Consider the following 17,812-nt stretch of genomic DNA (forward strand, 5'->3'; position numbering starts at 1 on the left):
AAAAATACGAAACACATGGAAATCAATGCCAGAGCAAAAAGACGAGATGAAACGCGCGGGAATCAGACGAATTGACTGCGGAAAACTCGCGTGAGGCTGTCCGGTGGCCAGCAGCAGCAACAGTGGTGCCGCCCCACCCGGTGGCGGCATGGCCCATATCGACTTCCCGTTCCGTCGCCCAGCGCCAGAAGCTGTTGCACACGGCCTGCCGCCTGGCCCGGGGGCGGCAGGGCTGGCCACCTCACGCGGCAGGTGCCACGGTCCAGGGGGTCTTTTTTGTCAATTTTGTCCAGAGGGAGTCTTTTCTGTCAATTGTGTTCGCGAGGGGGTCCTTTTCAACAAAAAAATCTGATTTGGCCCTACCTTTCATCTACGCTATTTTTTTGTCCCTTCCCTTCTCAGCTGACATCAGCAGGATAACATTTCATGGTCTAAATGAATCATCCACTTATGGATAACATTTCACAGTCTAAATGAATCATCCACTTATTCGGGTGCGATGGTTAAGGTATTTACATATGATTAAACTCTTCACGACTTATCATTCGGTATAATTCTCCCAATTTCTCTTTCAATTTAAGAATCCAAAGAAGTGTTTTCCTAGTCATCCTAATTTTTTTTTGTCAACTCAGAGCCCCCATAGTTATATTTCTTTGAGTAATATGAACACCCAATATTAACAAATTCACCAGACCACAACACTAATCTTGTTGTGCGGCGTCCACTAAACTGAAGGTATGCCTTCGATTTAAGGAGGAAAACAGAATTGAATATTGCCATATTGACCAGACCATAGTACAAGATTTGAAGTTAGCGATATAGGAGTACTTCACTGTGCAATGCCTCGGTTAATTGGAACTTCTTTGTGCTACAGAACTCGCCTAAAAAAACAGCTAATATTTTGGTACGGATGTAGTATTAATACATTGTACAAATAAACCCCTTCCGGTTGACCAAGACTTATTTTGTTGAGCTGTTTTCTCAGAATTTTGGTACTATATTAGTAATCAATCCCATCGTAATCCTCGTAGGCTCCAGCATCACCACCATCAGCATAGCCATCGTTGTTGTAATCAGCATAGTCGTAGCCACCTTCTACTGTTTCACCATCACCAGTGTCATGTGCATATTCTCCATCAAATCCCATGTCTCCTTTTTCATTTGCTTCACTAGCTTCATCTTTAGTCTGCTCGCAGTAAGCATAACAAATTAGACCAGATTTTTTTAAAATATGAGTAGCAATTGTAATTTCATGCAGGTGATATTCTAAGCGTAATTTGTAAACAAATAATCAATTAACTTCACAGAACCAGAAAGAACCATAAATTCAGTAACATAAACTCATAAAACATACATTATACAATCCACCAACTGCTTCAACGTTGATTTTTGACCCAAGTCCCTGCAAGAAACAACGTTATATATTAAATGCCAGTTTGTTTGCATGCTTAGCTTAACATGTATTACAATGTTAACAGGACAAGCAATTTTTGGGCGGCTATGGCTGAACAATATGTTCATTACCTTTCGTTTTAACATATTGTATGTTGCTTCCGCTGGTGTTTCAGCAGGTGTTGAGTTCTTCATGTCTTCATTACGTCTCCGTTTCTACATGAAAAATGCATGGGCAATCATGAACTCAATCGAAAATGTTAAGCATACACAGGAGGGTTGTGTTACACTAGTAAGATTTCATACCTTCTGTTGCCCCTCTCCCACGCCCACACCTCTAGCTGCCAATTCAGCTGCTAAAGCTTCCTTTGCGGCTTGTTCCTGTCAAATAAAGCAGAAGACAGTTACACTTACACCCCTTGTGAGAATAAGAACCGTCTAATGCTGCTAGAGTTACAATACCTACCTCTAGGTATTCTTTGTTCATTTCTTCCCAAATTATCTTTTTGTATTGCGTCTCTTCCTCATTGTGAAGATACCCGTCAACCTACCAAATTTAATGGAGAATTAGATATCACAAATAACATATCTGGCCATCTTTCAGGCTCAAAGATTGCAACAAATTAGCCTGAAAAGTGTGCTGAACAGATGGATGGATAAAGGTACCTCCACATCATCAATATCAGAAAAACTTTCTGGATCAGCATCAACTTTACCATTTTCACCTAAGGATGCCAAATAGCATTCAGAAGTTGATCAGCAACAATCAACTTGACAACATGAACCCAAAAGTAGCCTGGTACTGAACTGATACTATTGCATGTTACAACTAACAAACCTCCCACTTCAGGATCTTTTGAAGTTACATAATCCTTTCCAATTTCCCCAGAACCAATTGTTGCAGATTTATCTCCAACTGAATCCTGTTTCAAACAAGGCAAGCTGAATTTCCAAGAACAAGTACATATAGGGCACACAACACACATAGTGGACAATAAAAGAAAGAGCGAACGCAGATGCAGTGAAGAGGTAACATACATGGCATAGGCATACATCACAACGCAATAAAGCAATAGTTCAGCAATACAAGTACATTTTGCAGTTCAAATATTCCATCAGAAGATATCACTGCGCGATTGGTAGTCTGTTACCGTGCCAAACAGAATTAACGAGTATATTTTTGTCTTTCACGTCCTTCAAGTGCAACAGATGAGGCAGCATGTAACTTTTTTGAAAAAATTAAGAGAAGCTAAATTGGCAGAAAACAGTGTTGTTGCAAACTTGTGATACCAGATGCAAGGAAAAATCTTAGACTAGTCTAAAACCTCGCAGTGGACCCCCAATCTGAAATGAGTGTAATATAAAAACTAGACTAATAAAATAAAGATGGAACTTGGAAGTTTTAAGAACCTTGGAAATAACCATGCAGCAATGTTGCAAAATTATTATAAAACGGATAGTATAACAATTCCATATGTAGTTAAGCATTACAGCTACAGAACAAAAATATTGGACAAATGGAATCAATTCCATATGCAAGGTTTTTGAGTCGCCGAGTCAAGCCAAGTCGCCAAGGCTGCGGCTAGTGGCTTGCTGGCTTGAGTCAGTGACTTGCCTGGACTAATCGCCCCAAGTCTCCATGGCAGTACAGTGCACTCCCGCACCTGTTTCCCTGCTTTGCATAGCCCATTAATGCCAGATAAGCAAAGTTATCAGGCCGAACAGGCCCAGCACGGCCCAGCTAACCACTCCCGGCCCTCATCCACTCGCTAAACCTAGCGCTGCCAGCCCGCACTCCTTCATCTGCGCCTCTCCCCTCGAACTTCTTCCTCTGCGCCGCCGGCGAGGAGAGGCGGCGCCTCCTCCCCCGCCTCCTTCCCAGCCTCACCCGCCTCCGGCTCAGTCCTGAAGCTTCATCTCCTCCTCCCCCGCCTTAGTCTGCGCCGCCGCAGCCTCGCTCGAGGTCACGGCCGTCGCCGCGGAGGTCCAGCCGCCGTCGATCTGAAGGGGGTGCGTCGCCGGCGAGCTGCGGCGGCGGTTCCTAGGTCACGGCCGCGAGCGCCATGGCTTCCTCTCCTCCCGAGCTCCCTCCCTTTCCCTCTCTCTGTCGAGCCAGCAAGTCAATTAATCGACTAATCGCAGCGATTAATCGCAGAAAATCGCTGTTGAGCCAGCGAGTCGGGCGACTCGCTCCGCGAGCCAAGTCGCCCGCGCAAGCCAGTCACGGCGCGACGACTAGGCGATTAGTCGGCGACTAATCGGCGATTAGTCGGCGACTCAAAAACCTTGTCCATATGTATTCTAATTTTCACCCACAACTATACAACTGACTAACACAAACTTCAAAACCAATACAAATAACCTGTGTCCTAAAACTACCCTGGTTGCGTAGTTGTTTTCCATGTAGCAGCCACAAACCAATGTCAGCCTGTCAGCCTGATCCCAACAGCAGCAGCAGTTCCTAAATACGATCCTCACTGGGATAGTGGGATCTTGGGGCCGCAGCGGGCGTAGCTCCCTCTTGACTGGCAACATGGGTGCCATAAAAATGGTGGGGACAAAGCCACTACCAAAGTTTCTTATTTCCCCTGATTCAATATAAAACTACAGGCTTCTTCTAAGCTGTGTGTCGTGTCTGTTCGGATAAGTAGACTATTTACCCCAGTTGGAATTAGGGCCCAGATGCAGCCTACTAGTGATGCATGCATGCATGAGCACATTGGGAGAATAGTCATAAATTGCTTAGAGAACTTGAGTACCACTAACATGTAAGCCAAGGGTTCCAAGGAAAGCCATGGGCTAACCATTTTGCATGAGTTGAGTTCGGAAAAATGGAAATGGTTAGTTGTCTGTAGTGTGTGGCCAACCCAAATGGGGTTAGGTCTAAGCCAGACTGGAACCCGGGCTGTTTGGCAAGCAGAATGAGCCGAAGAAGAAGAAGCAGGGGAACAGGGAGAGGTCAACGCAACTACAGATCTTCCTCATCTTGCAAGAATCCCGAGCCAGTGAAGTTCTCTTCTACCCCACTAAGAAACAGCACCATCTTCTTCTCACCTAAATTCCATCTCCCAAAGGACGGGCGGCCTCATCAGTGATGTCCCAGGTGAGTGAAGGCAGAGAAGGTGCACTGTAGTGCCACCTCTGATTTGTTGAGCAGATAGGGTATGAAGCACGAGTTTGAGTAAGTTCAGGACAGGATTGTTACCTCTGTAGTGCTCATGATGTTATGCTCAGCATCAGAATTCTGCATCTCACAAATTGACTCTCCTAACATTGCTTCCTTAATAGCAGCAGCTTCCTCGGCCTTCTTAGCAGCTTCCAGTCTTAGTTTTTCAGCTCGTTGGAAAGCTGGAGGGTCAGCACCACCCTCCAGTCCACCCGACAGTTTAGTAAACTGAACAATCAAGTCATGTGTCAATGGTGAATGGAGTATCAAAACCAATGCATTCTAAACATAGTAAATGTGTATTACTTTGTTGTAGCACTTCTCACAAAGTCCATGAGCAAAATGCTCAGCAGCTTTATCCTTGTGTTTGCAGAGGACTTCTCCAGATATGGGAGAAAAATTTGAAACAGGCTCATCATCAGCCTTTGCCAAAAAATCTTCAATCTAGCAAAGGGGCATGAAGAAGTGCTCATGAATATGTTGTATGTAAAAAAAAAAGTGAGCAGTACATAGAGTTGGTCAAAAGCCCTCCTGTCCCAATCCTCAGGGGCCATTTTCATTTACAGTATAGCACACACCAAGCATTTATCTTGGCATGATATCCAAGGTCAAGACAGATAATGATACATCTGTAGTAGATGTGACAAGAGAAGGTAGCGACATGAAATGGCATGCCCCAATGCTCTAGCAGATACTCCCTCCGTTTCAAAACATAAGGTGTGTTGATATTTTCAAAAGTCAAACTTATCCATGTTTGACGAAGTTCATTGAGAAAAATATCAATATCTCATCGCAAAAAAGAGAGAAAATATTGATATCTAGAATACCAAATCAGTATCATTAGATTCATCGTGAAACACATTTTCATATTTTATCTATTTGGTATTGTAGATTTGATATTGTTTTCTACAATCTTGGTCAAACAGAGAGATGTTTGACTTTTGGAAAATTAATACACCTTATATTTTGGAACAGAGGGAGTAAAAATATTATCACCTATAATTTGCTGTCTGAAAGGCTAAAAAGTACGTAAAGATTATTTGCTTTAGTGATATCACACACAGTCCAATTCTTGCCCCACCCACTGCTGGATGATAATCACTTGGTATGCTTCAGAATGGACAGCTTAAGAACGACTTCCACAAGATGGTGATAATCAAACTATTTGCACGGATTCATCGCTGACCATTCTAGTGTAGCAACAGTAAATATATTTTTTGCTAAATTTCACTTTTCAGTTGCCTGATTTTTGTTAAATTCACAGTACTAAGTCTAAAATTGCAGTGCGCAAGTAATATGAACTTTCTGTGAACATTTAATGCAATTTTTAGTGACTAAAATCTAGTAAAACTGAAGTCATCGAATGAATACACAGCCCCATTAGTCAACTTCCAAGAAAAGCATATACATACCGTTAAGCTGCCAGAATCTGTATTTTCAAACTCTATCAAGCGCTTAGTTAGTGTTGCCTCACATACATGCACAACTGCAACCTGACAAACATAGCACAAATGTGTCAATTCATATTCAAGCTTACATCGTGCATCAGAAGTGTTGGATTTACACAATAAATGCTGATTAACAAAAAGGAAGCCATTTAGAACACAATTCTCGAATAAGTAGATCTGTCCTGAGCATCTGAGCTTACAATATTTGACTTGGTATAATTATAGCCATGTGAAAGTGCAGCAATATATAATGCTGCACCACATAATCCACTTGGCTTCCTCCCAGTCTGCAACACGTGACAAACTATTACAATCTTACAAAGGAACCTTAAACAAAACTAAAAGGGAGAAGATGCTAGCCTGCATCCAGTCTCGCTTCATGCTAGCTATGATGCGTAAAGCTGTGTCTGAGACAGCATTGTCCCTTTTCCCAAGTAAACCTGCAGACAAAACCAGTAAATTAGAACAAAAACATAAACAAACAAACAAATAAATAAAAGCATGGTTACAGTCAAAAACACCCATTTGGCAAGGAAAAGCTCATTCAAGAGCCAAATTAGCTCACATGTGACCAACCTTTGATTACAGATAACTTCATAGTCTCTGCAGCCTATTAACAGTAAATCTACATATACAGCCGAGGACAGATATTCTCTTCGCACCATAAGATGCAATAAATATCTTCTTTTCATGCAATGGCATACGGTACAACTGAACAATTAACTACAACTGACCAGTAAGACATGTAATATTAAGTAGCAAAAGTCTAGTTTTGCCCCTCAACTACTTTTTCTCTTCGCACCATAAGATGCAATAAATATCTTCTTTTCATGCAATGGCATACGGTACAACTGAACAATTAACTACAACTGACCAGTAAGCCATGTAATATTAAGTAGCAAAAGTCTAGTTTTGCCCCTCAACTATTCATGTAGAATCTTTGGCCCCTTCTAAACAGTCTAGTTTTGCCCCTCAACTATTCATGAAGAATCTTTGGCCCCTTCTAAACCTCAGTACCATTTATCCCTTGCCCTAAAGCACCCTGGTTGCGGTCTAACATGGCACTCGCGGGATCCTTGTAAGCCTAATCCCATCTACTGGGCAATGTGCACCACATTTCAGTGACAAAAACATTTCCTTTTACACAAATCATCATTTCCTGCAGATCTCTTGCTGTCACCATCTAAACAGAGGTGCCACTGGTCCCACTGGCCTTCCACTAGACCCCATGTCACGAGTTTTTCTCAGTATTACGGTGGATAGTGGTCCAGTGACCGGGACAGAGGTTCGTCCGTACACTGCGGGCATGGATCAAACGAGCAAGGGTTGTGCGACCATGGCGCTGGAGATGAGAGGGAGAGAAAGTCTGATGTGGATTAGATCTTTACTTGTTTATTCACATTCTTTGGTACATGGCGATTGTGTCCCTTATATAGAGTAGACTCAACTTGACGCCTAAGAATATAATGAATAAAATCTCAACTTCCCTACCAGACCATATATTTGTCTTCCTAACTAAGATGATCTCTTTCCGCACTAAATATATATCCTTACTAACTAAATAACATGCTAGTTTTATCCCCCTTCTCTTCTTTTATCTGCTACTGCACTGTCGATGACAGAGCCAGCGTCTAATTGTTATTTCGTCATTGGATATACAGTGGATGCCCCGCTCCTGTAGCCACCTACTCCCACATGCTTCCATGTCACTGTGAAAATTGCGGCCAAAGAGCTGCTAGGAGCTTAGATGGATCATAGGATGACAATTAGAAATTCAGGTAAGGAACTCCTCAAGTCCAAGAAACTCTCAACTGAGGCATTTTCTAACAAACCACTGCACTGGAATCAAGACACAGGGCGATGCCTCACTCGTACGAAATCGAAGTGATCTTGCAACAAAAGAACATAAATTTTCTGCATCAATTAGGCTCGCATGAAAATCCAAACCCACAAAGCAGGGGCAGATCTCGACGGCAGGAGAGTCACTGCGCCCATTCATACGAAGCCAGCCATATCGAGAGGGTGAAACGGTAATCTAGTGATCAGGAGATTTGAGTCAGACTATTAGTGAAAGGAAGGAGGAAGCAAGGGAAACAGTTCCAGCAGGTTTATTGCGCCTAGAAAAATAGTTGGAAGATGAATGAGATCCCAGAGGAAAGCTCGAAGGAGAAACATATCTTTAAAAACAAGGGTTGAAGTATGATTCGGAATCTAGGAACAATATAATTTAGTCTAAGTACTAAAAAGAAATACGAGAGTTACAATAAGAGGGGGAACTCACTTTTAGACTTTTTGATACTATTTGTCAAGTACTCGACGAGATTATGTTGTTTGGAGTAAGAATTCATGCAAAAACTGAACCAACAAAAACCAGACCAGTATTGGGGCAGTTACAGGAAACATGGAGAGGCAGGCAGGCTTGAGAAAGACGAAAAAATGGATTCATGTGTAGAACAAGAGTGTACACCTATGGAACAAAAAAAAATCTCAACTAAATAAAGAGGTACATAGGATTATATGATTAACTTACGTTCTGTAAAACGATGGATGAAAAGGCTGGGGTCTATGAGCTTCTGAACAATTGGATGTTCTGCAAGTAGCAAAACTTGGCAAAGTTGCAGAAAAACAGCACCTAGGACATAACTGAAAAAAAAAATGTAGATGAGCCTTTTTACTACAGATTACAAGATAAATGGCAAGAGAATGGTTCACTTACACACTAATCTTCAAATAGTCCGAGAAATCGATAAGAAGATAAGCCTTTTTACTTTGCCTGACAAGAGAAGTAATTAAACATGGATGTAAGTACTAACCATATAGTTTGCTGAAACCAAGTGACAACTATTGAGTTAAAGAGAACAGATTTCGGTGAACCACAAAGAACAACAAAAGGAAACAAGACATTTTGAGCACAGCAATAAATCATGACGCGTAGTGATAGTGCTTGCTGCACATATAATAAGTCCATTTGTACACCCACAGACTATACCTAGTCTAGTAAGAAGTAATATCAGTTTCATGTGGAGTTGTGGACGATGTAGATGCCCTTTTTTTATACATAGATGACCAAGTTAATTTTTTATTACTAGCACGGATTTGAGCATAGGTATCTCCATTTGCAGGAAATATTAAGAATAATAAACAAACAAAAACTAACATCACTGGGCTACTCAGAAGAACTCTGAACTGGAGAATTTAGGACAACAGTCTTGATAGTAGACCATTCCTTACAATATAGAAGATGTATATCTCAGGGGCATGGGTTTGACGTGCATGTCAATAGAAGAAGCTTGGTTGTCTCATAGGTTCATACAGCTTAGGCGCTTGTCTCTTGGTTTTGTCGCTTGTTGTTTTACGAACTCACCAGGACAGAAGTTTATCTAGATCAAGCATCTGATTTTCTAGTAAGAAACCAGAGATACAGAATGAAAGTAAAACATAATGCGCCAACACTGTATTGCGATTTTTTACAACCATATAGTAAAGATGGTTTTGCAGTTTTTCGAGAGGAAAATAGATTTGCGGCAATGAAGCAATCAATTGACTAATAAACTAAGGAAGACTCCTAACCCCAGCCAAAATGGAGGAGGCCAAGGTCATATATGAACAAGGAATAGGCAAAATGGATAGGAAGGCTTACAATAAAGCAACAAGAGACAAATTGTTAACTAGGTGATAGCGTACCGGCAGGCAATGTAAAGACAAGCTGCTGCAACATGAGTTGTTCGACGGCCCCTTGTAAAATTATGGTCCACAGCTAGCTACACTTAAAAAAAATTATCATTTTCATAATTTACCATAACTATTTCAGATTAGATAGTTACTGAGTGATAACAAAAATCCATACTGTATAAAATTTATGAGCCATATCAATGATAGTGTCTCCACCACCAACATGTAAGCTAGTGACAATCTGCCAAATCTCGTCTCTCCCTACGGAATAAATCACAGGCTTAATTCACAAAGTGGGAAGAACAATCAATAAAACAACGGAGTGCCCTAAAAGCCATACCTTTCATTAAAGTCCTTTCGTGGGATAGTGAACTCCCACTCTCGATGCTGCTCAATATGTTTCCAGCCAGCCTGCTCTGTACACATCCAAGAAGGTCAACCTTACAAACTACACAGATAAATTAAGGAAGTGACTAATGAGAAGCACAATAATAAAACCAACCGCTCCGGAACTGTCCTTGACAAAAGTAGGCTCATCAGTGTAAATCTCCTGATCAAGAACCTTTCCACACGTCCCACAACATCTGACCATCAAACATGACACTACACATGAACAACTGCTGAAGCTGCTTAAAAGAAATCTACTAAGCAAGAAAGTAACAGGCTGATCAACAAAATCATGTTCTTAGAAAATCGTATGGCCTGACTTCACATGCAATTAGAAAAACAAAGAAAGAACAGGAAAGGGGGTCTCACATATATCCCTTGTCAGGATCTTTTATGTATGGGCAATAATCAGCACAGTGAGTACAGTAAACCATTGCTGAACAGAAGAAGTAAACCGTGGAGGATGATCCAACTCTGATCAGTCTTCAAACAAGGGAAATACAAGTAATGGTCTTCAGCCCTTAAAAGAAAAAAGAAAAAAGAATACTATTCAGATTCAGAAGCAAATACAGCTAAGGAATATCATATTTGGATTCAGATTATTTTTACCCAGTTTTTTTTATAATAAGATTATTTTTACCCAGTTACAATCTAACGGCACATTATTTTTCATTTTGAACTTAATTTCCGATCGATCACCGTTGACGGTGAAATGGAACTGGGTAGAAAAATAATCCGGATCCAAGTTTGCTATTCCGTTAGTTGTGGTTGGCTACTAGGAGAAACATGGCTACTTATTCCTCATAGAAGTATGGATGCTATCCTTCAACAATTCTCTCTCTAAAGAAAGTACACAAACGGAAAAAGGGAGTTCTTCTCATGTTTAGCTCATTTGAGCAATTTGTGTCGCTAGAATGATAGATGTATCTCAAGGCTGACTCCCTAGCTATGTCACTATCGACCTTACTGCCCATTGTTAACCTCAGGGTTTCTTCCCGAGCTCTTCTTAACATAAACATCATATAAGCACGCAATGCAGCTACTAGGCTAGCTCATCCCACAATTAGTTGTCGGCGTTTTCTTGCCAAATCATCCACTAGACAGATAAAAACAAATAAACGATTCATGTCTGTAGGTAATAGTGACCGAATAGTGGAAGATATTTACAAAATTTCTGACAATAGCACAATCTTTGTAGCATGGCTAATCAGCAGTTGTTTTTTGTTAAAAATTCAAAACATCACCAAGTCATACCACTTCTTATAGTAGTATGAATGGATGACATATACCAACAGATGGGTCACATCTAGGTGATTTTTAATACTAATTCAAGAAAACTAATGGTATTGACCAAATAAGCATGTGCAGGTGATTCTTCAATCTCCGAACATATTTCACAGTATGTAAGCATTTCCATAATCTGAAAAACTAATATCTGAACAAGCAGATCGGGCAACGAACAAGATGGCACATGACTCTAATCCCTAACAATCATTTCCATAATCTGAAAAATGCTAATCTCTGACCAATATGCGAACTGATAGCACATGATTCCACTACTTTCTCAGCGAGCAGCAGATTGGGGGGCGGCGCTTGGTGGAGGCGTTAGAGATGGGGAGGGGGAGGCGCTCGGTGGTGGCAGCTTGAATCAGCGGCGGGGCGCGGACCTTCGTGACGCACGGCGGGGCCTGGTGTCGGACGCCGGCGCCTGAAATGGACGGCGGCCGGCGGCGCTTGGTGGAGGCGGAGAAGATGGGGAGTAGGAGGAGGCGGTCGGTGGGAGAGGTAGGGGGGAGCTCGCGAGGAGGCCGACTGAGGCCGTGTCATGCCCCGCTACTCATCGGACAGTTCAGCCTAGGGTTTAAGGAAGAACAAGGGGAAAAGGCCTCGTTCGTTTAATCCCACCCCCGCCCAGATTTGGGGTCCAGACCCCGTGGATTGGCAGGAATTACACCCGCCGGGGATTTATCCCTGCTCCATACACTCTATTTGGTCAGAGCACGACCCATTACGCCATCTCCACCGCGATTCCATCTTGTTCGAATGCGTTCGTTTGGGATAGAAACGGACGAATAGCGCGGCCCAACGCGCGGCCACAAACGGAATCCGTCCGTTTTCGACCCATCCCGGCCCAAACTTGCGTCGAGTTTGGGATGAAACGGACATCGCGCGGACGGGCTCGCCGCACGCCCTTGTCCCCCCTGGCCCGCCTGTCGGGGACACAAGTAGTCCTATTCGATTCCAACGCCTCCATCCCCCTCCCCCGCCCCGCCCCGTCGACGGCGCCGCCGCTATTCTCCCGCTGCCTTCTCCATGCAGCCCCCGGCCGTCCATAGGTAACCACGCCTTGACATGGCGACCACCACGCGCGCGCTTTCGACGTAGTTTAGACCATCGATCGGAGGAGGTTTGGCCGTCGCCGTCGTAGCTGGCGGCAGAGGGGATACGACCGCAGGCGATGTACCACGGTGGCCACGGCAGCTTCCGATGAGTGCTCCAGAGCGGCCAGTAGACGGCCGCCGACCACACCTGCGTCGAGGTGATCATCCCGGCCACTTTGCCACCACGACCGCAAGGTGTTCGACACTTTGCCCACAAAGGTATGGACAGTGGTGATGAGTTTTTCTTCCACCACTTCATTTGTTCATCGGACGATTCATCGTCGGATGATGAAGATCTTGTGGTGGCTGCACTGGTGGTTCATGACCAAATTCAACGGCAGCTTCCTCGGTACAGGGGGTCAGTCCCTGGCCGTGCTCCCAACCTGAAGCGCAACAGGGAGAGAGGCCACGCCCTACTCTATGTCGATTACTTTGCGAACACCCCGCTCTTCAAGCCGTATAAATTCCGTCGCGTTTTCGTATGGCAAGGCATGTGTTCAATCGTATCCGAGAGGGTGTGGTTGCTCATGACCCATACTTCGAGTGCAAGACGGATGCCCTTGGCAAGATTGGATTCTCCTCTTACCAGAAATGCACTGCGGCCATCCGCATGCTTGCATATGAAATTCCAGGCGATCTGGTGGATGAGTATGTGCGTATGAGTGAGACAACATGTCTGATGTCAATGTACAAGTTCTGCCAGGCTGTGATCAAGGTGTTTGGCCCTGGATACTTGAGGCAGCCAACTGTCGTTGATACAGAGAGATTGTTGGCGACCAACGCAGCTAGAGGCTTTCCAGGCATGCTTGGCAGCATAGATTGTATGCACTGGGAGTGGAAGAACTGTCCATTTGCTTGGCAGGGCCAGTACAAGGGGCATGTCAAATCTTGCACTGTCATATTAGAAGCGGTGGCTTCGCAAGATCTTTAGATATGGCATTCTTTCTTCGGCATGGCAGGTTTTCACAATGATATCAACGTGTTGCAACGTTCTCCAGTCTTTGTAAGGCTTGCAGAAGGCCACTCCCCACCTGTCAACTTTGAGATCAACGGTCACCAGCGCAACAAGGGATACTATCTAGCTGATGGTATATATCCTCAGTGGTCAACTTTTGTGAAGACAATCTCGAAGCCCCAAGGTGAGAAGAGAAAGAGATTCGTCCAAATGTAAAGAGAGTGCTAGAAAGGATGTGGAACGTGCTTTTGGTGTGCTTCAATCCCGATGGTGTATCGTTCGATACCCTGCACTGTCATGGGATGAAAGGAAGTTTTGGGAGGTGATGATTGCTTGTGTGATCATGCACAACATGATCATCGACGACGAGCGTGATGATAGTATCTTCGACCAAGGATTTGATTTTCAAGGCGACGATGTTGAGCCCCTGCACCAAGAACCGGCCACATTTGATCAGTTTGTCCAGTTCCATCGTGAGCTGCGTGATTGGCACACTCATTTGGATCTTCAAAATGACTTGGTTGAGCACGTGTGGGATCATATTGGCAACAAATAGATGTACTGATTTATTTTATGTTCATTCAAGACAATTTCGATTTGGTTGTAAAACTATTTTTATTAGAGACAACTTCGATTGGGTTGTAAAACTATCTTAATTTTCAAACAATTAATATTTGGACGTGCAAACTTGTTTTGATATGAAAATATGGGCATTTAGGCCCTGGCGGACGGGATGGGGCAAACGAATGCGGCCGCGCGCTGGGCGCACGGCCACCGCATCTCAGGACAGGCCCTGACACGACCCCATCGCCCTACCCAAACGGACAGAATCCGGCCAAAACGGACGTCCGTTTGGGGTCGCGCGGTGGAGTTGGCCTTAAATCTATGCGGGTCTGTGTGGGTCAAAACGAACACAAAAATAGGTCTAACACACCGATCCAAATGGACGCGCGTCCGTTTTTCATCCGCCTGCCGACTCAAATTTGGGCCTCATTTCCGTCGACGCGGACAAGAAACGGATGCGTGCGACGCCTGCCTACTCCTCCCCCTGGCCCGCCAGTCGGTGGCGCAGCCACCCCCCCCCCCACTTTCCCAAAATATTACCACCCACTCGCCATGGACGACGAGCCGACCCTCGAAGCCGCCATCGGCCACACCACCATTGCGCCCAGGAGAGGCAAGCCCCGCGTGCCCCGCAAGGCTGCGGCGTCGCCCAAGAAGAAGTCGTTGACGCCCGAGCAGCGGGGCGTGCAGTTGGACAAGAGGAAGGGTCGAGGCATGCGCGGGACACAAAGCTCGAAGCACCAGCGTCCGCCGCCCTCTCTGCCGCCGCACAACAGGAGGAAACCAATGCCCGAGTCGCCGCGGCAATGAGGGAAGCCCTACTCTATCTAGGGTTAAACCCTGGCCATCATGGTCTCGTCAGCGCCGCCGCGGCCGCGGCCAGCACGGGCTCGTTGGCATTTCCTCGGTTGGTGCTGCCAGAGTCGCCGCATGCGCCTGCCGCGCTGCCGATTCCTAGTTTCCATGTATATTCGCAAGTCTCCCGCTTCTCTGAGGTATGCTCGCCGGAGGTGAGCGTGGTGGGGTCATGTCGCTTGAACTACGTCGGTATTTCCCCAAAGAGGAAGGAATGATGCAACACAGCTGCAGTAGGTATTTCCCTCAGTTATAAAACCAAGGTATCAATCAAGTAGGAGAACCAAGCAACACTATATAAACGGCACCTGCACACAAAGAATAAATACTTGCAACCCGACGTGTAAAAGGGGTTGTCAATCCCTCTTGGGTAACGGTGCCAGAAAATGTCAAGTTGACGGGATAAAAATTGTGATAGATTGGATAAATAGATATCGATAAAACGCGAAAGAAAATAAGTAAATAAAAAGTGCAGGAAGGTATTTTTGGGTTTTTGATAATATAGATCTGAAAATAAAAGTGGCAAATAATAGACTTGAAAGCAAATATGAAGAAGGATAGACCTGGGGGTCGTAGATTTCACTAGTGGCTTCTCTCAAGAAAAATAGCATACGATGGGTAAACAAATTATTGTTGGGCAATTGATAGAACTTCAAATAATTATGACGATATCCAGGCAATGATCATTATATAGGCATCATGTCCAAAATTAGTAGACCGACTCCTCCCTGCATCTGCAATTATTACTCCATACATCGACCGTTATCCAACATGCATCTAGTGTATTAAGTTCATGGAAAAAATAGAGTAATGCAATAATAACGATGACATGATGTAGACAAGAACTATTCATGTAGGAATAGACCCCATCGTGTTATCCTTAATGGCAACGATCAATACGTGTCTTGCTGCCCCTTCTGTCACTGGGAATGAACACCGCGCGATTGAACTCATCACAAAGCACCTCTTCCCATGGCAAGAAAAATCGATCTAGTCGGCCTAATTAAACCAAAGATTCGAAGAAGAAATACGAGGCTATAAGTAATCGTGCATATAAAAGATCAAAATAAGACTCAAATAACTTTCATGGATAAAATAGATCTGATCATAAACTCAAAGTTCATCGGATCCCAACAAACACAATGCAAAAAGAGTTACATCAAATAGATCTCCAAGAGACCATTGTATTGAGAATCAAAAGAGAGAGAGGAAGCCATCTAGCTACTAACTACGGATCCGTAGGTGTACAATGAACTAGTCACGCATCATTGGAGAGGCACCAATGAGGATGATGAACCCCTCTGTGATGGTGTCTAGATTGGATCTGGTGTTTCTGGAACTTGCGGCGGCTGGAATTGTGTTTCGTCGACTCCCCTAGGTTTTTTGGATTTTCGGGGTACTTATAGAGCAAAGAGGCGGTGCGGGAGGCGGCCGAGGTGGGCACAACCCACCAGGGCGCGCCCGGGCCCCCATGCGCGCCCAAGTGGGTTGTGCTCCCCTTGAAGCCCCCCACTGGTACTTCTTTGGCCCAACAGGTGTCTTCTGGTTCAGAAAGAATCTCCAAAAAGTTTCACTGTGTTTGGACTCTGTTTGGTATTGATTTTCTACGAAGTAAAAAACAAGCAAAAAACAACAACTGGCACTGGGCACTATGTCAATAGGTTAGTCCCAAAGTATGATATGAAGTTGCTATAAAGTGATTGTAAAACATCCAAGAATGATAATATAACAACATGGAAAAAGCAAAAAATTATAGATACGTTCAAAGCAATAGTCTAGTTTTGACATGAAGATTTCAATACTCAAGCATATCAACAAGCAACCATGTCTTTCAAAATATCAACACTAAAGCAAGTTATCCCTAGCCCATTATGCTCAATCATTGATCCATTCATGAAAAGCAATCGCATATTAGCTACGCCCAATGCTCAAGTACGATCATAGTGCCCCTTAGTTGGTGCTTTGTAAGAGAAGATGGAGACTCAAATAAAAAATAAAAATTGCTTAAAGTAAATAGAATGGCCCTTCGCAGAGGGAAGTAGGGACTTGTAGAGGTGCTAGAGCTCAAAGCCAAAGAAATAGAGATAAAACATTTTGGGTGGCATGCTTTTCCTGTCAACAAAAACGATCGAGTAGTTCCCAATACTTTCCATGCTAGATATATCATAGGCGGTTCCCAAATAGAAAATAAAGTTTATTCCTTTTTCCATCATACTTTCACATTCCACGCATAGCCGTATCTACAGGTGTCGTCCATAGAAACACTTTTCAAGGAATTTATTATTTGACAACATAAAGTAAATTCATTTTTTAATTTTGGGACTGGGCAACCTTTATACCTTTGCCGTACTCTCGTGCAGTGACAAGTGAATAAACACTCATCTTGAGAATAACACATCTCATGGAAAAATATCAGCCACCCCTTACCGTTTCATGAGCGGTACGAGCACACAAAAAGAAAATTTATTTTGAAGATTAGAGATGGCACATACAAATTTGCTTAGAACGGCACGAAAATACCGCATATAGGTAGGTATAGTGGACTCATATGGCAAAACTGGGTTTAAGGATTTTGGATGCACAAGTAGTATTCCTACTTGGTACAAGTGAAGGCTAGCAAAAAGATTGAGAAGCATGCAACCAAGAAATGAAAAATCTCATAAACGAGCATTAAGCATAACTAACACCGAATAATGCACCACAAGTAGGATGCAATTTCATTGCATAACTATTGACTTTCGTGCTTGCATAGCGAATCACAAACCTGAACACCAATATTCTTACTAAAGCATAATTACTCATCAATATGACTCACATATCACTATCATCATATCTCAAAACTATTACAAAGAATCAAGTTTATTTTGTCTTTATTATATCCCTCTTGAATATCTATCACTTTGGGACTAGTTTCATATGTTGCTTTTGAAAGCTCAAACAAATCTAAGTGAAGAACATGAGCATAAAAAATTTCGTCTCTTAAAATAATATA

The 17,812-nt window shown here is 43.5% G+C and overlaps 1 protein-coding gene across 2 annotated transcripts; it reads right to left on the reverse strand.

The window, feature by feature from the left end:
- Nucleotides 1-763: 763 nt before the first annotated feature.
- On the reverse strand, nucleotides 764-12,008 carry LOC123068885 (transcription factor IIIB 60 kDa subunit). Of its 2 annotated transcripts, none has more exons than XM_044491565.1 (20): nucleotides 11,733-12,008; nucleotides 10,435-10,585; nucleotides 10,181-10,262; nucleotides 10,019-10,094; nucleotides 9,854-9,939; nucleotides 9,691-9,767; nucleotides 8,723-8,779; nucleotides 8,537-8,649; nucleotides 6,367-6,446; nucleotides 6,207-6,293; nucleotides 5,971-6,051; nucleotides 4,865-5,002; nucleotides 4,598-4,786; nucleotides 2,231-2,315; nucleotides 2,059-2,117; nucleotides 1,859-1,939; nucleotides 1,699-1,773; nucleotides 1,525-1,608; nucleotides 1,355-1,402; nucleotides 764-1,186 (listed from the first exon to the last, which is right to left on the reverse strand). In XM_044491565.1, exons 2-20 carry the CDS (start codon nucleotides 10,497-10,499, stop codon nucleotides 1,001-1,003), a joined length of 1,749 nt encoding a protein of 582 aa, XP_044347500.1. In that variant the 5' UTR covers nucleotides 10,500-10,585; nucleotides 11,733-12,008; the 3' UTR covers nucleotides 764-1,000. The 2 variants fall into 2 exon arrangements, with proteins under 2 accessions (XP_044347500.1, XP_044347501.1); XM_044491566.1 differs by having other exon boundaries at nucleotides 10,435-10,577; nucleotides 11,733-11,977.
- Between the last annotated feature and the right edge of the window lie 5,804 nt (nucleotides 12,009-17,812).

This window comes from Triticum aestivum, chromosome 3B, assembly GCF_018294505.1.
Source record: "Triticum aestivum cultivar Chinese Spring chromosome 3B, IWGSC CS RefSeq v2.1, whole genome shotgun sequence".
In the NCBI taxonomy this organism is placed as follows: Eukaryota; Viridiplantae; Streptophyta; class Magnoliopsida; order Poales; family Poaceae; genus Triticum; species Triticum aestivum.

Bases quoted from the DNA above. Each gene is read 5' to 3' on its own strand.
- LOC123068885 (XM_044491565.1), bottom strand. From the start codon at position 10,499: ATGGTTTACTGTACTCACTGTGCTGATTATTGCCCATACATAAAAGAT. The intron at 4,787-4,864 runs GTAATACACATT...TTGATTGTTCAG, and splicing joins GTGAGAAGTGCTACAACAAA to TTTACTAAACTGTCGGGTGG. The intron at 2,316-4,597 runs GTAACAATCCTG...TGTTTGAAACAG, and splicing joins ACATCATGAGCACTACAGAG to GATTCAGTTGGAGATAAATC.